At 39.3% G+C, this 20,505-nt stretch overlaps 3 protein-coding genes across 5 annotated transcripts; 2 read left to right on the top strand and 1 right to left on the bottom strand.

The window, feature by feature from the left end:
• The first annotated feature begins 462 nt into the window (after positions 1-462).
• Positions 463-4,100, top strand: LOC121753687 (BTB/POZ domain-containing protein At1g30440-like). The gene is made up of 4 exons (XM_042148927.1): positions 463-906; positions 1,633-1,702; positions 1,924-3,132; positions 3,364-4,100. The coding sequence occupies exons 1-4, from the start codon at positions 848-850 to the stop codon at positions 3,931-3,933; spliced, it is 1,908 nt and encodes a 635-aa protein (XP_042004861.1). The 5' UTR covers positions 463-847; the 3' UTR covers positions 3,934-4,100.
• A 2,021-nt stretch (positions 4,101-6,121) lies between these two features.
• LOC121753538 (cationic amino acid transporter 1-like) lies at positions 6,122-9,103 on the top strand. Of its 3 annotated transcripts, none has more exons than XM_042148740.1 (3): positions 6,122-6,247; positions 6,928-7,360; positions 7,564-9,103. In XM_042148740.1, exons 2-3 carry the CDS (start codon positions 6,943-6,945, stop codon positions 8,934-8,936), a joined length of 1,791 nt encoding a protein of 596 aa, XP_042004674.1. In that variant the 5' UTR covers positions 6,122-6,247; positions 6,928-6,942; the 3' UTR covers positions 8,937-9,103. The 3 variants fall into 3 exon arrangements, with proteins under 3 accessions (XP_042004674.1, XP_042004675.1, XP_042004676.1); XM_042148741.1 differs by lacking the exon at positions 6,122-6,247 and adding an exon at positions 6,264-6,669; XM_042148742.1 differs by lacking the exon at positions 6,122-6,247 and adding an exon at positions 6,676-6,825.
• Positions 9,104-10,535: 1,432 nt separating this feature from the next.
• LOC121755583 (serine/threonine-protein phosphatase 6 regulatory subunit 1-like) lies at positions 10,536-18,982 on the bottom strand. Its single transcript, XM_042150903.1, has 19 exons — positions 18,839-18,982; positions 17,568-17,671; positions 17,006-17,092; positions 16,799-16,874; positions 16,600-16,674; positions 16,450-16,503; positions 15,194-15,253; positions 14,976-15,092; positions 14,442-14,536; positions 14,158-14,360; positions 13,834-13,931; positions 13,513-13,616; positions 13,268-13,433; positions 12,998-13,120; positions 12,524-12,606; positions 12,130-12,271; positions 11,959-11,988; positions 11,630-11,703; positions 10,536-11,476 (listed from the first exon to the last, which is right to left on the bottom strand). Exons 1-19 carry the CDS (start codon positions 18,875-18,877, stop codon positions 10,870-10,872), a joined length of 2,337 nt encoding a protein of 778 aa, XP_042006837.1. The 5' UTR covers positions 18,878-18,982; the 3' UTR covers positions 10,536-10,869.
• Between the last annotated feature and the right edge of the window lie 1,523 nt (positions 18,983-20,505).

The raw sequence follows: 20,505 nt of genomic DNA, 5'->3' as shown, positions 1-20,505 counted from the left end.
TCTATTCGTGCAAGGACACGCGACTCTAGCGCCCACACCCAACTCCAACAGGATCTAATTGAGCACATTTGGACAAACTTTGGCGGATGAAATTATTAAAATTGTGTAATTTTATTTTTTTTAGGATTTTAATTGTGTGCTTTTTATTTTTTTTAAGTTTAAGTTGTAACTTTGTTTTAATGTTGTGTGTTTTTTAATAAAGTGTGTTTGTTTTTTATTAAAGTGTGTTTTTTTAATTGAATTGAGTTGGAAATAAAAATAAAAAATGAAATTGAATGAATAGTAATTTAAGGAACGGTTAAGGAACGGAGGGTTGCAGGTTCCGTTCGTTAGTTAAGGAATAGAGTAAAAAAGTACAGTAGGGCCCACAAATAGTAGTTTAAGGAACGAACGGTATAGGAACAGCGTTGTGGATGAACTAAAGCTTGCGGTGTCGCATATGTCACAAAGGGCTGAGTTTTGGAATCTTCTGGTGGTTAAAGAAGTGGTTTTTGTGTCAGAGCAACTCTGTTTCGTATTCTTTCTTGTTTTTGGAGGGGTTGACCTAAATTCGTTGTCTGATTCAAGATATTTTTGTATCGGTATATATCCCAAGTGGGATTCAGATTTTGGGTCGGTTTCAATTGGGTGTGTGAAGTGAGTTGGGATAGAGACAAGAGTTATGAGAGAGAGAAGAAATCACCCATCTGGATTTTGCTGCATTGATTGCAGCTTTTGGTGAAATCTACAATTGGAGCCTTTTCTTGAGTTTTTGAGCTCTGTGTTGTTATTCTCTTTGTTCAGAGAGTTTAGAAGAAGATCTGTGTTTGGAGTTTTTGAGAAATTAGCAAATTGTAAGTTTTTAGAGATGGCTTGTATGAAGTTGGGATCCAAAACTGATGCATTTCGGCGGCAAGGGCAAGCCTGGTTTGTTTCTTCACGCTGTCTCTTTTTTATTTCTTATTTTTAAGTGTTATTTCTGTCCAAAAAATGTCTGTTTTCCATGAATTCTTGATTGCCCCTGTGTCTGAATTAGGACTGAAGAAAATGAGATGAATTTTGTGTTTAGGCTTATTTGTTTGGCTCTGTCTCCTGCAGTTACATATGAAAAATAGTGACTTTATTTCAGTTGATGAGCTTGTTAAGTTTTTCTTACAAGTTTGATTTTTACATGCTTGAGAAGTGAGAACTGTAATAGTATGTGTAAGATTTGGGATTTTTTGTGACAAGTTTTGCAGATTTCAGACTTTCAGTTGCTGAGTTCCTCTTTTGTTTAGTTATTTAAATGTGAGTTAATTTTATAGACTTTCTGAATAGAAACATCCAATTTTGGGTAATAGTTTGGTTCTCTAATCTCTGTCTCAGAAAAAACCATTGCAGATTGCATCTTTTTTAGCTGGCAAAGTTGCAAATTAGCCCTCTTGTGAATTTGGTTTTGTATAAATTCAAATTATTTGGAAAATATTGATGCTGTGATAGTGCTTTGACCTTTGCTTGATCTGATGTTGAATAGCATATGTATGTATGCATTAGCTTTTGGTGTAATTCATGTGATTGTGTCTTCCTTCTTCATCGCGCCTAATAGTTGTTGCTTTTCTTTCGAGTGAAATGGTGAATTGCTTCCTCACCCTTTTCCTTCTCGCTTACTCATAGGTTCTGCACGACTGGCCTCCCTAGTGATGTAGTTGTCGAAGTCGAGGAAATGTCGTTTCATCTTCACAAGGTATTATCTCAGTTTTTCATCTATATTGTCCTTGGCTCTTTGTTTCGTCGTATTGATTCATCTATTTTTGATTTCTAATGTAAATTTGTAATTTAGCTTAAATTGTGAGGATGGATGTGAAGGAAACAAAACCATTGTTCAAGAATTTGATATTTTTTGAACTTGTTATTGTGAGATTGAGCATAACTTGATATGGCATGTTGTTGGCTGCCCCGTTGTAGTTTCCGTTGCTCTCAAGAAGCGGGGTCATGGAGAGGCTTATCGCAGAGGCATCTGAGGGAGAAGAAGGCTGCGTCATCAAACTCTCAGACGTTCCCGGTGGAGCAAAAACGTTTGAGCTTGTAGCTAAGTTCTGCTACGGGGTGAAACTCGAGCTCACTGCATCAAAAGTGGTGTACCTTCGGTGTGCTGCTGAGCATCTCGAAATGACTGAAGAGTATGGGGAGGGCAATCTCGTTTCCCAGACCGAGATCTTTCTCAATCAGACGGTTTTGCGAAGCTGGAAGGACTCTTTGATAGCACTGCAGACGTGTGACGATGTGCTCTCTTATGCTGAACAGCTCCACATCCCGAAAAGATGCATCGACTCCTTGGCTGCGAAGGCGTGCACCGATCTTGCCTTGTTTGGGTGGCCTATGATGGAGCGTGGGGGCCCGATGCAGAGCCCGGGAGGGAGTGTGTTGTGGAACGGGATAAGCACAGGTGCTCGACCAAAACAGTCGAGTGAAGATTGGTGGTATGAGGACGTGTCGAATCTGAGCCTGCCTCTGTACAAAAGGTTGATTTCGGTGATGGAATCTCGGGGCGTGAAACAGGAGATAATTGCCGGCTCTCTCGTTTGTTATGCCAGAAAATACCTACCGGGCCTTAACCGGCGCCACGGTGGAAGTGAGTCGAGGGTGGTATCGGCTTCCTTGCTCTCGGAAGAAGATCAGAAAGCTCTCCTCGAAGAGATTGATCGCTTACTTCCCCTGCAGAAGGATCTGGTTCCGACGAAATTCCTGTTTGGTCTTCTCAGAACGGCTAGATTTCTCCGAGCCGACGCGTCGTGCGTATCGAACCTGGAGAAACGGATAGGGATGCAGCTCGACCAGGCGACGCTCGAGGACCTGCTTATGCCGAACGTCTCTTACACGATGGAGACCTTGTACGACGTGGACTGCGTTCAGCGAATTCTCGAGCATTTCTTGACCATGGATCAGGTGGTTGGTGATGCATCTCCTGGCTCAGTTGATGATGGCCAGTTGATGGAATCAGCATCACTAACACCCATCACCATGGTGGCGAAGTTAATCGACGGATACCTTGCGGAGGTCGCCCCTGACGTTAACTTGAAACACCCCAAGTTTCACTCGCTTGCCTCTATCGTGCCGGAGTACGCGCGGCCCTTGGACGACGGTCTTTATCGCGCGATCGATGTCTATCTCAAGGTAACTATATGGAGTATTTAATATAATTATATCTATTCGGTATATAATCGTAATTTTCAGTATATACTGGATTTTCGTTATACTGTATATGAAAATTAATTCATAATGTTGTTGTACCGAAAATTCATATTTTTCGGTATTTATTTTTTGAATACGATAAGTGTGGTACTCATTGATTGATGAGAATTGCAACATTTCAATCAACTAAACTATTCATTCTCTCACATACAGTCTCACCCATGGTTGGCCGAGCCCGAGCGCGAGCAGCTGTGCCGGCTGATGGACTGCCAGAAGCTCTCGCTCGAAGCCTGCACCCACGCAGCCCAGAACGAGAGGTTGCCGCTGAGAGTAATAGTCCAAGTCCTCTTCTTCGAGCAGCTGCAGCTGAGAACCTCCATCTCGGGCTGCTTCCTCGTCTCCGAAAACCTCGACGGCTCAAGGCAGCTGAGAAGCGGGCTGATGGGGGCGAACGAGGGAGGCTGGGCCACCGCGGTGAGGGAAAACCAAGTCCTGAAAGTCGGGATGGATAGCATGAGGATGAGGGTGTCCGAGCTCGAGAAGGAGTGCTCCAACATGAGGGAGGTGATCGACAAGTTAGGCAATGTGAAGGTGTCGCCAGCGTCTTCGAGCGCGTGGGGAAGCATGTCAAAGAAGTTCGGGTTCCGGCTCAAGTCGCAAATGTGCAGTGCTCAGGAGGGATCTGTGAGCAAGCAGAATAATGGCAGCAAAAAGATTGACAAGGTTAGACAGAAACAAGGGAAGGAGAAGAAAATTGTGCTTTTGAATGAACAGAAAAACTAATTTCTTGATTTTTATTGGTTTCTAACGTTGTTGTGTGTGATATTTGATGATCATTCTTGCTTCTTATTTCTTGTTCATCTGTAACTTAGGTAGAGTGAAAGTGTAATTGTGTGAACAGATTTCTAATTTGTTGAGGTAAATCCTATTTTCTTTTCTCAAGCTACTAATTTTTGTGGACATATATCTTGTGCTTTTTTGTGTGGTTTGGTTATTTTTGGTCTAGTTATGGCTAATATAACTATTTGTCTTGATCTTGGAGTTTTATTTACTAATGATCAAATTTTAATAAAAATGTATAAGTAGATACCCTTACTTAATAAACTACTTATAATTTTTGTAAAAGACAAATTAAAACAAACAAATCATATAGTACCATCAAAGGTGGCGTGAATGAAACGATTGTTTATAGTGGTTATTTTCAATTGTGAGAGACTAATGTGAAATTCTCCTTCAAATAGAGTAAAAGCTAATTTAAATCATAGTGCCACCTTTTATTCGCATGTTAGATTGAAAAAAATTGTCACACTTTCCTTATATATAGACTTATTAAGAGACCAAGTATGGTTTTAATAAGTATCAAACTGGAATTTTTATATTTGTATCAATCCAAACGTGATTTGTACAGCCATGGTCTAACCAATTTCTTAATAAAAAAAATTCAATTAAATTCGAGATAGGTCACTTGAAGTATGAATATTCTATTTTAATAATATTAAATAAGTCAACCTAGCCAGAGAGGTGAATGTGATCTTGCAACTCTTTATAAAAGTCCACAGCATTTATCCAATTATTTCATGTCCATCTTCTATCATAAAATGATTGAATCATTATAAAGTAATCTTATAGTACTATGATAATAAGACTAACGCCGCCATGTTTGAAAGGTAAAAAGAAACTAGAAACTGAAACCCGATAAGCATCATTTAAAATATCTTCTAATATACATATAAAATAAATATATGATACTCTTTATAATAAGAAAAAAAACTAAAATTATTTTTCTTAAACATTTCTTAATACTACATAATAAAAAAAATAGATATATATGTGAACACTCATTAGAAATAGAAAAAGAAAAAAAAGATTAAATTCTTCCAACTAATTAGTACTTACATATTCCAAAACATTTTATTTTCACTTTTCCATCCAAGAATTTAAGGTTGGAAAACTTTTAAACTGGTGCGCAATGTCCTAACCTAAACTACTTAATACTCAAAAATGAAAAAACTTTCCTCAGTTTTTCCAAAGTAAGTGGAAAAACTATTTTAATGATCAACAATATAAATGTGTGAGTTTTTAATCTTCAAAAAAAGAATGAGAAATGATTTTCTTCGTAATCCTGGTCCCAGCAATTGTTTTACATATGGTGGAATAATGCATCTTAACCTCTCTTTAATCTTCTATGTAATTTAAATTTAATAATTATAATTATTTAATTCTTAATAAACTGTGCATTTTAATTAAATAAAAAAATAGTTTAATTAAAATTCATAATAAATTGATACAAGGATGGCAGATCATGAGAGAATTGCGAGATCAAATATGCATAAAAAGTCGGAAAAAAATGAGGATTTCAATGACATTATCATGAATGCTATAAGAAGACATTGAAAATTCAAATCAACCATTTTCCAGAATTTTTTACCATTATAAATGATAGATACAATAAGCATGAGATCGAGGGCAATTTCGTCTTTCAAGGGCCGATGAGAATGCGGGCCGACGCAATCGCAACAGCACACATGATCAATATCCTATGCATGGGCCTTCGAAATTTCCCCGCGCATTTTAGGGACTAAATTCCAACCCTCAGATTCCCGAATCTCAAGCTTGTTTTATCCGGAATCATTTCTCTCTCCTTGATTCTCAAATTATCCACATTTACTTGGAATTCTTTATTTATAGTATTTGTTTTTTTTACTAAAAACCATATGATAAGATCATAAAGATAATCAATTATCACAGTCATTTGCTGGCATCAAAATATTGAGCGAGTATTACAGTATTATACCTTTTCCTTATCTGCTCCCATTAAATCGGCATTATTGTAACTAATTATGAATATTTATAAATAAGCCCACATTAATGGGGAATGATTATATATTATAATAAAAAATCCAAGTGATTTATCCCGCCGATTTTTCTCTTCATTTCTATAAATAATATTATAACACTTGCATTTCAGTTTTACACCCAAAATATACAATATTAATATTCATATTTCGTCAAACCCTTCATACTGCGCTACCAAATTTTCCACACACAAATTTTCACACACAAACACACTCTACATCTCTACACTGCCGCGATACAGGTTCTCTCTCCCCCTCTCTCTCTCTCTCAGCATCGATTTCGTTGTTTTTGTTCGTATTTGAAACAAGTTTGGAATTAAAATATTGATGTTTAGCCTGTATATGTACTGTGTGATTGATACGAGGCAACGTCTATGAGTTTTCAATTTTTCATGATGCTGTCGTTGATTTCGATTGATTCAATAAACAATTGTTCAATTCTTCATCGATGTGTATTTGATCGCATATAATATACTGCATACACACACGCGATGTAGATTTGTTGAAGTGTAGCTGTTAACGTTAGGCATCTTCCGCCGGTCACTTGACCTTTTCTCTGTCGCCGATTTTCCCTATAAACAGAGTTTTTTGAGAGAGAGTGATACAGAGATAGAGCTTCAATTCTGGTGGTTATTGTTCTAGCGTTTATTTGTTTTATAATCAGGTGCTTTATTACGCCAAATTTTGCGATCACGATTCACGATTTAGTTTTGGATGATTCTGAAATCCACTTCACATTTCCGTTGCTCTTAATGCGTGATTCGTGATTTGGGGATCTGTTTGGAATGCCCTGTTTTAACGTGCTGATAAATAGGAATCAGTTTCGTCTTCAAATCGAAATTTCAAATCTGTGCACAATCAACATTAATCCAGTGATAGAAAGCATTTCGATTAATCTCAACCACGAATTGAACATTTGCAGGTGACAGAAAGGAATATGGAAGGAGACGATAAATCGGACTGTGCGGGTTCGACGACGCGGCGGAGGCTGTGCACGTGCTCAAAGGACGATTTTCTCCCTGAGGAATCGTTCCAGAGCTGGGGGAACTACGCGAGTGCATTGAGACAGACTCCGGCGCGGCTGCTCGACCGGGTCACGTCGAGGTCGAGCTTGGAGGCGGAGCTGGAGGTCAAGGCTCGGAGCGGCGGACAGATGAAGAGGACGCTTACTGCGTGGGATTTGATGTGGTTCGGCATGGGCGCTGTCATCGGCGCCGGAATATTCGTCCTCACCGGACAAGAGGCTCACATCCACGCCGGCCCTGCCGTCGTTCTCTCCTACGCCTTCTCCGGCCTCTCCGCCTTGCTCTCCGTCTTCTGCTACACCGAATTCGCCGTCGAAATTCCTGTTGCTGGTATACACTCATCACTTTAATTGCTTAATTTCTCGAAACTATGCATTGTTTGATTCGATGAATTGTTAGTATGAAGCTAGTCTATAATCTGAAAAAGCTATTTTCCTGCAGTTTTGTTATTAATTGAAGTGTCAGAGATGATCAATATTTTTGAATCGATGCAAACTACTCTAATTAGTACTCCTAATTTATCAATTTTGCAGGTGGTTCATTTGCCTACTTGAGAGTGGAGCTCGGCGATTTCGTGGCATTCATAGCCGCCGGAAACATCCTCCTCGAGTACATCATCGGCGGAGCAGCGGTGGCGCGTTCCTGGACGTCCTACTTCGCCACCCTCTGCAACCACCAACCGGAAGACTTCCGCTTCGAGGTAAACGGTTTAGCAAAGGACTTCAACCAGCTCGACCCCATCGCCGTCGGCATCATCATACTCGTCTGCATCATCGCCGTCATGAGCACAAAGGGCTCCTCCCGCCTCAACTACATCGCCTCCGTCGTCCACATCATCGTCATCGTCTTCATCATCATCGCCGGACTCATCAAAGCCGACCCCAAGAACTACAGGGACTTCACCCCCTACGGCGCCCGCGGCATCTTCAAGGCCTCCGCCGTCCTCTTCTTCGCCTACGTGGGCTTCGACGCCGTCTCCACCATGGCCGAGGAGACGAAGAACCCGGCCCGCGACATCCCCATCGGCCTCGTGGGGTCCATGGTGCTCACCACCACCATCTACTGCGTGCTCGCGGTGGTCCTCTGCCTCATGCAGCCGTACAACGAGATCGACATCAACGCCCCCTTCTCGGTGGCGTTCAAGAAGGTCGGGTGGGGCTGGGCTCAGTACGTCGTGGCAGCTGGCGCGCTGAAGGGGATGACCTCGGTCCTCCTCGTCAGCGCGGTGGGGCAGGCCCGGTACCTCACGCACATAGCGAGAACACACATGATGCCGCCGTGGTTCGCCAAGGTTGATCCGAAGACAGGGACGCCGATCATCGCCACGGTCGCAATGCTCGCTTCCACGGCCGTGATAGCCTTCTTCACCGATCTTGAAGTCCTAGCAAACTTGCTCTCCATCGCGACGCTCTTCATCTTCATGCTGGTGGCGCTAGCCCTCATCGTGCGGAGGTACTACGTGAGCGGGGAGACGACGGAGGCGAACCGAAAGAAGCTAGTGGTGTACCTCACACTGATCCTGGCCTCCTCAACAGGGACGGCGATGTATTGGGGGCTGAGCGAGCACGGGTGGATCGGGTACTGTGTGACCGTGCCTATATGGATCCTGTCGAACTTGTTGCTGTGGACGACGGTGCCTCAGGCACGGTCGCCTAAGCTGTGGGGCGTGCCGTTGGTGCCGTGGATGCCGTCGACGTCTATAGCGATTAACATATTCTTGCTGGGATCCATTGACGGCAAGTCTTTCGTGAGGTTCATGGTGTGGACGTGTTTCCTGCTGGTGTACTACCTGCTGTTCGGGCTTCACGCGTCGTACGACACGGCCAAGTTGTACGAATCGCAGGGGAAGGCGCTCCGGAATGTGGAGGAGGGGACTGCCGGCGACGGCGGGAGTGCTCCTCCTTAGGCTAAATACATTAAGTATATTTCCTCTGTTTTTCTATTCGTTAGGATGTTATACGATTCAATTACAATTTCCTACCTATTTTATTTCAGATTTTATGGATTGTTGAATCTATCGAATGTATCCAAAGTTACTCGAAAAATTCAGTGGAATATAGAATCGTTCTCGTTTCTCCTTTGTTTCTCAAACATCTCATCTTGTAATGCATGGCAATGAGGGAAAGCACATGTACTTTGTTTTGTAAGAATTTTTGGACAATGATGATGAAAGATGTAACAACATGCAAATAGTAGTAAGTCGATATATAAATGATGGGGTCATGGGACCACATAAATAAATTAATTAGTTTCCAATTTTGCTGCTACCAATTAAAATTTGACTTTTATAAGCATATAAAGTTATTGCCAACTAATTAAAATCAGCATCTTAATAAAATTAACCAAACATATAGACTCATATAAAATCCGTATCTTAACAACATTAAGCAAACATATAGCGTTAATTAGTTGAAAACTTGGAGTGATTAATTAGAAAACAGCTGGAACCAGCCCCTCTCCAGTCAATCTATTGGGTATTTAGCCAACATTGAAGTCCAATCTACATCACTGTTAAGTACTACTAGTATAGTACTAAGATTTTCACACTTAGTAAAAAAATATTAGTATGAAACTTAGATCAACCAAAGCTACAGAGAGAATATTCATTTAAATTACAAATTTAGCTCTGTGCCAAAAGATTTAAAAATTATTAAATTTTAATTTTTTTTAATTGTCTCATTTGTGTACAAAAAGTCTTTGGTAATACTCAAACAATATTGTTTAATTAAAATAAGAAAATAAAAAAATAAACAAAAAACACTTAATTTAATAAAACAAACATCACCAAAAACATCATTTTAATGAAGCGTCGTGATTGATTTCAAATGTGCAAAATTTTTAAAAACATTGTTTTGTACTCCACGAAGTACAATCAAAATTCATGATTTAATATTCTGTTTTTAAACCTTTGAAGAGAATTTGATCAAAATTTAATAACCATCAGCATTCTCCATAATAATTATTAAAAATATATAATTTTTTTAGCAATATATGTTCATTTACAATTTCCATATTAATAATTATTAAAAATATATAATTTTTTAGCAATATATGTTCATTTACAATTTCCATATTATGATCATTTGTAGTTTTGGGTCTATCTCTACTAGCACAACTCAGTTTATTTATTTTTACAGAGAAGGAACAACATTGTTCAATAATACAACTACACAAGAATAACATAACACCATATACAACCCTTTCACTCTATAAAAAGGAGAGGAAAAGGCCATTCAAGAACAATGCAGTTGTCTTATAATACAAGCAACTTCCATTCGCATTGCCACGGTTGCCTCGCCTCGCCTCGACGTTGAGGAGAGTGTTCAGCGACGTCCTGTTGAAACCGCAATAACGACAATGTCTTTTCCCCTTTAACCAATAAGTTGCAGTTTCATACATAAACAAACGAGAAATCATTATTGATTCTATTGAATGAAATTATTATTGATTCTCTTGAAGCAAAGCGAGTGATTCAGAGTTCTATAGCAATAGTTCCAGCCTCAAATATCCAAATAGGAGGAATTTAGGAGCACCAAATATAAACAAAGATTTTGGCAACATACACATCCAACATTCCCAACTGAAAGTCAGATTTTACCTACAAGTACATAAAACTCGAAAATCAGTTAAAAAAGAAGGCAGACTCTACAAATATTTTCAGTAGCTGTTAGGCTTCGGCTGAGCTAAAGCACTTTATTGCGCAGGAGATGGAGCTTCGCTTTCTCTACATGTGACGAGCAGCATCCTTCCCAGAGTCGCCCGCTCTCCATCAATACCAGTGGCCAGGTTTTCCTCTTGACACTATATATGGCATAAGAATTTACAGTGTGTTCCATGTTTTAGTTTTCCTTTTCCTGTTCTGTGGGTCCAGATGTGTCGTCGTCCTGTTCAATAGTTCGGTTCTCTTCAGCCGCTTGTGAGGACTGGGAAGGATTCGCAGCATAGTCTTTTGAGCCATTAGGGGATTCTCCACTTCTAGTTTTGCCAGTATCTGTAGGCTCATCGGTGGAGGCTGGGGAAGGAGCTGTTTTTTCGCCAGGTTGGTCCTCTAATTCTACCTGCAGCTCGCCATTGGGCAAAGATGGGAGTTGGTCTGCATCAGATGTGTTTGCAGTATTTGAAGGAAGAGGGTTTTCAAAAGAATCGGAACTTCCCCTCCACTCAACCCACTCGGGTTTGTCAGAGGAACTCGTCTCACTTTCTCTGGAGGCCTCCAACAATTTAGTAGGTATGCCATCAACAACATTTGATTTCTGTTCGGAAGGTTCAGATGCGGCTGTATCAGCTAAGTCCTCATCTTCCTCGACAACGACATTATGAGCTCCTCCAACACCAACATGGCCTTCAGTGTTGGGGGATGAAGAAGCAACAGGAGCAGCACCATGTTCATCAGCGATTCTTCCATCTTCAAATGCAAACCAATTTGAGTTTGTAAAGAGGGATCCACTGCAAACAAGATCACAAATCACAATGAGCCTTGCTATTTTGTTCAAGAAAATAATTGATTTAATAAATCAACTTTCACTAATCTTTGAGCTTGTGGATACAAAAAGTTAGAACTATAAAGGTAAAAGTTACAAGTTTCATTTCCATTTTTACCTTTCCTGGTGATCATCACCCAACCTGAGTGAAGAAATGACAATTTCAGCAGATTCATCATCAAAGTAAACATCCTGAAAAAAGTTATCATAGTTAGATGATTAAAAAAAGATGAAATTTGACAAAGTTATAAGGACGAAAAGGGCAGAAATATAAATTATGGCAGTGCAAAAACTTGGCACAGAAATAAGTTTAAGATGGAGAGAGTAAAATATCAAAGAAGCTGAACCAAAATTTGCAAGATATTCAATACCAATAAATTTTCTCATCCAACCCATCACTAAATGCAACCAATAATCAAGCTATATAATTCTCAGTCATGTGAATACCTCATCATCCCGTTCCACAGAACCATGAGCCTGCAAAAAGCAAACATATAGACTATTCAGCCAATGGTACGAAGGCCACTTATTAGCCTTTTTGGGCCTCTATTAACTTTTAATCTTCTAGAAGGAAAAAATGAAAAACGAGCAGTAGCAGTTAAATAGCATAAAACAAACCTCCTCGATATCATCATTACTGTAGATCCCATATCGGAAGGCCTGGCTCAAGTTATTCGCCAATGCTGCAACATCATAATCCTTATCTTGGTAATCATCATCATCACTATCTCTATTCTGATCCAGGAGTGCAGTGGGCCTCCTGCATATTCAGAAAAATGTCGTGTCCAGAATGAGTTTGGAATTTAGTTAAATAGACTATGCAATTTCAAAACACAGGTCCATAGGAATAATGCTGAAACATGACCATAATATTAGAGACAACTTGAATCGGATATATGGGTGCATGTGCATATATGCAACACCCTCTGAGCATGCAATATCTCAGTTTCTCGCGCATAGTCTATATAGCTAATAGCTACATGCTGAGATGACCATATTTATGAACACTAACCCGCATGCCCACTGTGAGACATTCTCCACAGCATTGCGCTTAAGCAGGACATTTGTTTGCCAATCAACCCAATCACTATTTCCCTGCCAATTAAAAGGTAAGAAATAACTTTCTATAAAAATATATCAGAAACTCAACAGCATTGATGCCATAGCAAGATTCAAAATATACTGAAACATTGCCATTATCAGTCCACCAGCAGCACCTCATAAGGGTACAAACAAGGCTAATTTGTTAAGATATATGGGTAACACAGAAAAAATGATCAAAGAAATAAAGAACAAAGGCATTTTAAAATTAGTAATTCATACCAGTATATCTGTTATGAATTACTAACAACATCAAAGCCAACAGATAACAATGTCGCCTTTAGTTGATGATGGTCATGAACCAAGAGAGGAGGGGTGTTTGAAGGCAGTTGCAAAAACTAACAGAAAATTGCAATAAAAGACATCAAATAAAGATTGGGCAAACCTGTAGAAATGTCTGTATGTCACTGTTGCTATCCCCTAATTGCACAAGCTTGTTAGCAATACGGGTTAGGTGACCAATATTCCCTACCCTAGGTGGTTTTCTTCCCTCCGCGGATATAGTAGGCTGCAAAATACATTAATATAGTTCAGTTTTTAAGAATGATTTGATTCTTTACCCTACATCATAGAATGACAAAACAATTGTGATGAAAAGAATAAGAGCAAGTGATAGCAGCAACTACAAGTTTTAACTGCAGTATCAAATAATTACCTTGCTCGAATCAACAGTCAAAGTGAAGTTTCTTTCAACTTCAAGAATCCTCCCAACAAGATTGCATTCGTGAAGCAGATGTTCAACAAACTGAGGGTTCTTACTCTCAATGCAAGATAGTATGATGTGTTCCACATTAGAATGCAAGAAATTATTGTATGGATACCTAAAAAATAGTAAAATCAAAATTCTCAATAGAGTCTATAGAGTTACTAGTATAAGATGAAAATGGGTAAATAACGTACTCGAAAAACAATTTTAGAATATGCTTCACAGCACCCAGGCAAATTAATTCCTTTTCTGCAACTTCATTGCTGGCAGTGACCAAGACTGAGATGAACTCTATAATCTACAAAACCCAATCATTGTTCATAAGTGAGATTTTGGTTCAGCAGCAATGATTAATTCACTTATTAAGACATAAAAGAATGAAATAATATACAGATGCAGCCATGTGAAGTTATAAAAGGAATGCACAAGAGATTTGCAGTTATTAGTTGGAGACAGAACATACTTGAAGAATAAACATTCGACAACAAACACTCCTTGAGAAACAAAAGATGTACCTTCAAACGATGCTTTCCTAGAGGGGGTTGCAATTTGCCATAAGTAGTAAGCAAGACACGCTCTTCCAATGAAATATCCAAAAGCTTGAGCAAATCCCCTGCAAAACAAATAAGTAGAGTTATCAAGCCAGTCTCTAATGAAGATTTGCATCACACTTTTCACAAAAATCTCCTGAGAAACGTATTTGAACGGACAAAATAAACTAAGAGCTAGCCATGTATTTGCATTGTAATTTTGTAGTGAATCCATATTGGTTTGGAGAAAGAAAAGACTGGATGGAAGCCTCAACTTGTCAGCACAAGCAATCAAATCCAAGAACTAACCTAGTCCATCTAGCATGCTTCTGACAGTCTCAGGGCTAGCAGTAGTTCCTGATCCTTGTGTCATTTGACGGGTATACATGTAATATGTTCCTGAAGTTAACCTCTTGGAGTCTAGCAACGATATACAGACGGACAACAAGTTAACCAAAACAGATTTTGGGCGCGAGTCTTCCAAAGCATGCCGGAACAGTCTTTCAATGAAACTGTGACAGCCAGTTCAAACCAAGATAAGAAAACAATCTGATGTGGGAAACTAAGAACAAAAATAGGTAGACAAAATGGACCTTGGGCTGGAGATTTTTGAAGCTAGTCCTGGTGGAGCATAACGAGTGATTGCACAAAGTGTTTCGGCCGCATTAGCATGTACTTCAGGGGAATCCTGCAAACCAAAATAGCACACACATCAAAAGCTCTGTGAAGCAGATCAGTCAAATTCTAGGGGATGGCAGTAAAAAAAGAAACATGAAGAAGTAGGGTTCATTTGTCAAAATGCAATTACTCAACTTACCCCCACCCCGATAGACAGAAAAAAAATTACAGAACAAAATTCTACCAAACACAAACAATTATATATACAAGATTATAATGAATATATATAAACCACGTGTAAATTCTGTAAATGAATAACTTTTGTTCCACAGTAATAAAGGAGAAATGAGCAAAAGAGGCACAACTCCCAAACAGCTATACACCCTCAACAATCAGAAAAGAGAGTCAATCTCCAAACATGCCATAGTCCACACACCCTAAATAACCAGACTCTGGGGTAAAGAAGACAACACTGTCAAGTCAGGGTATACATGCTTACTGCAACTTACAGATGAACTAAATTTTTCAACAATCATTTCCAGCACACTCATATCTTCCAACCACTGCATAGAGTCCGCACAGTTGGTGTAAATATGTTCATCAGCGCCGATTAGACGTATTAAAACCTGTTCAACAAGAAACCTATTAGTATTTTTAAACAAATATGCATAGTAAAAGAGAGGCCTGGGTGAGGATCAGGGTTTGGAGGAAAGGATTAACAGCATACCTCCATTATAGATGTAATACCAATTAGGTCAACCAGCCTTTTAATGATATCCTGATGAGCCTGTAAAAACATGAATAAGCTTCTCAGTAAATGCCATATAGTACAAGGCAGTAACTAGACTGATGAACTATCCCTCTAAGAGGAACTTAAATTCCTGCATATTACATCAAACCAAAGAGTAACGGATTCTACACTTATATAGAATAAATAACTGAGAATTACAAATCATTTATATAAACCCTGGAATGACTGAAACAAGATGGTAAGAGCATCCACATCCGTGCTCTTGCCAACGAGCACGGATGTGGGCCCGAACCCACTTTTATTCCCTGCTCTTAGGCAAGAGCAAAACACCCATGCTCAAGGGTCCCACCATTCTATTATTCAATTTAAATAAAAACATTTCCACAATATTAAAATGCATTAAAAATAACCGGAATAATATTACAAATTACAAAAAAATTAAAAATTACATAAATAAAATCCTAAAAATTAAAATTTTCTTCATTAAAGTCTTAAAAATTAAAAATTACATAATTTAAATCCTAAAAATTAAAAATTACATAATTAAATTCATAAAATTCAAAAAACCCACTACTCGTGGCCGAATTTCGCCCAAATGGATGATGAATGTGCCTATTTCTAGATGATTTTGGGATTAAATTTTTTTAAAAAAATTCAAAAAAAAATTCAAAAAATGGTAATAAAATCTGTATATTTTTGGGAATCCAAAATAATGTATTTTTTTAATTTTTGGTATTATTTTCGATTTTTTTTTAAAAAAATGCCAACGGCCAATAGAAACGCGCCACGTCGCCCTGCTCGCTGGCACGGACGTGCTCGATGCATCGAGCAGCGCCGTGCCAATGGCGCGAGCGCAGCGGCGGACAGCGTCTCCGTGCCGCTGGCACGGACGGACGGACACCGTCCTGCTCGCCGTTGTGGATGCTCTAATGCAGGAAAACAGACAGTGCCACCTGCTAAACTGTTCACTACTTAAGTTATGCATTTAGGAATTTGGAAGTTCTCTAAAAACATGAAAACTCAGTAGCTCTTCTCTCAACGAGCATGTAAATAGACTGTACAATATAGAATTATTTCCATCTCCGTTGCTATGCATCATGTTGTGAGTGACATTAACATGGCTTCGCGGTTTTATATTCATAAAAACTTATTTTGTCTTTCAACGAAGAACATAACAAGCACCGCTTATCAGCCTACAACCATAGCAGATATACAAATACAGTTGGACTCACTTGTATGTAGTTCATTAAAGGAGTTGTCTTTCGCAGCAAGAGGCACACAACAACCTGGAACATCAAAGATCAAGGATCAAACAGACCAGCCAGAAATTATCAAAAAAAAACTATATGCAATATAATTAGTCATTTGTATATAAACCTTACCTTGCTGAAATAACCAGCTAACAAAGTGCTATGGGATCGCTCAGGTTCCAAAAAAGAAAACAGCAGATCCACTAACTGTGAACCAAATGCAGGAGGTAACTAGTTTAGTCCCATATAAAGAAGGTCTAAGCTTTTAGACAGACCAGATGACATAATGGGAAAGGAAGAAAGAAGAGAAGATAGCATAACAAATTCCAACCTCATCATCCTCTATCAAGGCCTTAAGAATTATATCGACCTCACAAGTGAAAATCTCACAAGCAACGAAAGGAAGCCTGTGGGGAGAAAGAAGAAAAATTACATACTTCAAATTAATTTGAATGCCCTTTACAATTTTATTGCAAATATTTGGTATGCAGTCAATTGTAAACAAAATACACCTAGAACATCCACAACACATGCTTACTTGAATATTCGTTCTTTTTCGGCACCTTCTGGTGGTTCTTCCACGATATATTGAACCAGTTGTTTCACATTAGCTCTTTCCCGCAAACTGCAAGAAAATTTGCTGTTAACTAAAGGTGCAACATCAAAGAAAAAGATGTTTAATCCAATTATTACCAAAAAAATAATAACAGGGACATTTTAACAAGAAAATATAGTTCCCATGATTGTAGCAGAGAAGGAAAATGGTTCATTTTCAGGGATTAATCAAGAACCCATGAAAATCGGTTACTGCACAAACTACTTAGCTGATTATCATACTGTCCTTCGCATCTCATCTTAAAACCTATATAGCATATTCTATTTTTGCTTGTGGCATGAGTTGGTGAGCATTTATGAGCAATTACTGTGTTTAATATTACATAAGAATACTCTCATGTGATGTTGTACTTCAAAAAGAAAAAACATAGGATACACTCAATTCTGAACACCGGAATATCCCACTTCACTTTCTACACAATATAATGATTAGAAAACGCAACAAAATGTTAATATAGAGGAAACCAAAGGAAACTTGATCTCACAAATTAATGAGACGGCCATTAAGAGCTTTGCATTCCTGAATGATTTCATCCTCGTCCAATAGCTCCTCCAGTGTAAAATCATCTTTGTCCAATATTGCCTCCATCTAATATTAACACAGTCAGAACTCAGAAGCAATAAGTATTCCATACTCAATCGTCCAATCTAGTAATGGATGCTTTTATCGGGGTTTGCGTGTCCTAATAAAAGAATACCATTGCCAATTCTGACCATAAAGCTCAGCATGGTATCACAAAAAGTTGTACAGCTATACGAATATAAGCTAAAGGCTTGCAGACAAAGTCTGAGAATGGTAAATAAAAAGCAAAATATCTTCCCACTTCCCAGATCATCTTTCCACCAATAAATGGGAAAATAACATATTTTTCACAACCCGTAGAAAGCATGCATCTTCTCATTCCTGCGCTGGAAAGTACGAGAAAGTGTAGCTTGTTTACCTAAGCAGTCGAATTTGATTATGCAGCATCCTGTCCTATGGTTATAAGTAACATTATTTTCAATTTGAATTACTTTTTTCTCCACTCCAATCAATGTCAAGAAAAATTTACAATAATGAATCTTGGACAGTTTATTTGCGAAAAAATGAATCACTTCTATCATGGAGCTGAGGTATATGAAGAATGGATTTTCGGTCCCTTTTGTCCATTGACTAGGACAACATCTTTTCATGTCGAAGACACGGGTTGATTCCCATTGTTCAAAAGCAAGACTACAAAGATCACTCAACTAGCGCCATCGTCCTCATTTCCTATTTCCAATTTTGAGTAACGTGTAGCTATTTTTCCCCAAGCAAATATGGTATAAATCAGACGAGATGGAATTCCCTGTCTAGCCTACTCAAAATAGAGAACCTATTGTACAAATACAGCTGGAAGGACTTTAGGAACCCGGCAGCAAGAATACACAGTGGCACCAAGTGCGGCACTCTACCAGGCCGATGTTACATCCCATTAGATGAATTGCAGGCAAGATTAAGTTTGACGAATAGGATCCCTTCCAATCAATAGAACTCTGCCACGGCACACTGGCCAAATAGATACGAAATCATGCAGACTCCAAAGGTAGACTCTCCCCCAATTAAAGAACCCCTTTTCGACCCAACAAATCTCAACAGCAATACAATAAACGCACAGCGAAATCCAACGTCCAAGTAACAAAATGCCAACAGGATTGGATCCAACAAACAGAAGAAACTACCCAACAAACAACACAAGTAATATCTCTTCGAATAAATAAGATCACGAGCACTCACTGCGGATGCAGTGGAGGGGCCAGCCATTCGCCAGAACATATTGAATCCCGAAGTGCAGCGATCGAATTGCAGAGTCGTACTCAGATCTGTCCACTCAAAAACCCTAGCTCATACACCCAGCGCCCCCTTAATTCAACAAAATCCCTGCAATTTCAATCCAAATTAGTCACAACTCACAAACTTGTTGATAATCCACGACACTAACACCCGCGGATTCCTGTATTGGATCCAATTTCACAGCAAAATTTCACTCAAGCGTAGAGATAGAGGGATGAATATATGGAACTATATTACCTGCGAGTGTGTGTGGGAGAAATCGTGAATTTTTTTCGGAATTTGCAGAAGAAATGTATCAATAATAAACCTACCTATCAAAGCGGAAACAAATATCCGTTGTTCAATAGTTTTGATTTTTCTATGTGATTAATATTGACACATGTATTTTTTTGACTTATTTAATGTGTGTATATATATCATCCATATTTAACTATTGCAATTAGAGCATCAACAACCGTGCTCTTGCCAGCGGCACGGTTGTGGGCCCGGGCGGTACTATTCATGCCTGCTCTCTGGCAAGAGCACAACACCCACAACTGTGCTCTTCCGCAAGGACGAGCACAATTAATATAAAATTCAATTACACAAAAACATTTCCATAATATTAAAATTCATTTAAAACCCACAATAAATATTACAAATGACAAATAAAATTAAACATTGCATAATTAAAATCCTAAAAATTAAAAATTACATAATTAAAATCCTAAAAATTAAAAATTACATAATTAAAATCCTAAAAATTAAAAATGACACTACTCGTTGCCGAATTTCGCCCACATGTGGTTGATTAGGTCTTCTTGTAGTTGATTGTGGATTCGAGTATCGCGCATTGTGTGTCTTGTCTCGATCCTCTGGCCAACCGTCGTATGCTCGCCTCGGCGTAGGGGAGACCTCGCTGTTGAGCTTCCGGCTTCGTCCTCGTCGTAGAAGCTAGCCGCCCTCGGCCCTTCGTCGGCTATAATCATGTTGTGTAATATAATACACGTGAACATGATGTCGGCGATATTATTCACGTACCACAGCCGAGCCGGGGCCTTCACAATGTTGAATCGAGCTTGAAGGACCCCGAAGGCTCTTTCGACATCTTTCCGCGCTGACTCTTGACGCTGCGCAAAAAGAACCCGTCTCGGGTCGTGTGGGTTGTGGAGCGTCTTCACGAACGTCGACCACCTTGGGTAGATACCATCGGCGAGATAGTAACCCATGCGGTATATATTTCCGTTGATGGTGAAGTCGATCGCCGGTGCTACACCATTCATCACATCATTGAAGAGTGGTGACGAATATAGCACATTCAAGTCGTTGTTGGATCCAGCAACGCCGAAATATGCATGCCAAATCCATAGGCGGTAGTCGGCGACCGCCTCAAGGATAAGCGTTGGGTCGCCGCCTTTGTGACCGCTCAAGTGTTGCCCCCTCCAAGCAGTCGGACAATTCTTCCACCTCCAATGCATGCAGTCAATGCTGCCAAGCATTCCGGGAAAGCCATGGACTGATTCGTGAAGACGAAGCAACCGTTGGCAATCATCAGTGGTGGGTGCTCGAAGGAATTCATCCCCAAAAGCAGAACGAACGCCCTCGCAAAAATTCTTTAAACATAGGATTCC

Source organism: Salvia splendens, chromosome 11, assembly GCF_004379255.2.
Source record: "Salvia splendens isolate huo1 chromosome 11, SspV2, whole genome shotgun sequence".
NCBI classification, from domain to species: domain Eukaryota; kingdom Viridiplantae; phylum Streptophyta; class Magnoliopsida; order Lamiales; family Lamiaceae; genus Salvia; species Salvia splendens.
This window is presented reverse-complemented; position numbering and strand designations above follow the sequence as displayed.

What these genes read in the sequence shown, in the direction of transcription:
- LOC121753687 (XM_042148927.1), top strand. Translation starts at nt 848, where the DNA reads ATGGCTTGTATGAAGTTGGGATCCAAAACTGATGCATTTCGGCGGCAA. An exon ending in TGTCGTTTCATCTTCACAAG is followed by an intron (nt 1,703 to 1,923) that starts GTATTATCTCAG and finishes GCCCCGTTGTAG; the next exon opens with TTTCCGTTGCTCTCAAGAAG. An exon ending in CGATCGATGTCTATCTCAAG is followed by an intron (nt 3,133 to 3,363) that starts GTAACTATATGG and finishes TCTCACATACAG; the next exon opens with TCTCACCCATGGTTGGCCGA.
- LOC121753538 (XM_042148740.1), top strand. Translation starts at nt 6,943, where the DNA reads ATGGAAGGAGACGATAAATCGGACTGTGCGGGTTCGACGACGCGGCGG. An exon ending in CGTCGAAATTCCTGTTGCTG is followed by an intron (nt 7,361 to 7,563) that starts GTATACACTCAT and finishes TCAATTTTGCAG; the next exon opens with GTGGTTCATTTGCCTACTTG.
- LOC121755583 (XM_042150903.1), bottom strand. Translation starts at nt 18,877, where the DNA reads ATGTTCTGGCGAATGGCTGGCCCCTCCACTGCATCCGCA. An exon ending in AAGCATGCTAGATGGACTAG is followed by an intron (nt 13,932 to 14,157) that starts GTTAGTTCTTGG and finishes TTTGTTTTGCAG; the next exon opens with GGGATTTGCTCAAGCTTTTG. An exon ending in ACATACAGACATTTCTACAG is followed by an intron (nt 12,607 to 12,997) that starts GTTTGCCCAATC and finishes TTTAATTGGCAG; the next exon opens with GGAAATAGTGATTGGGTTGA.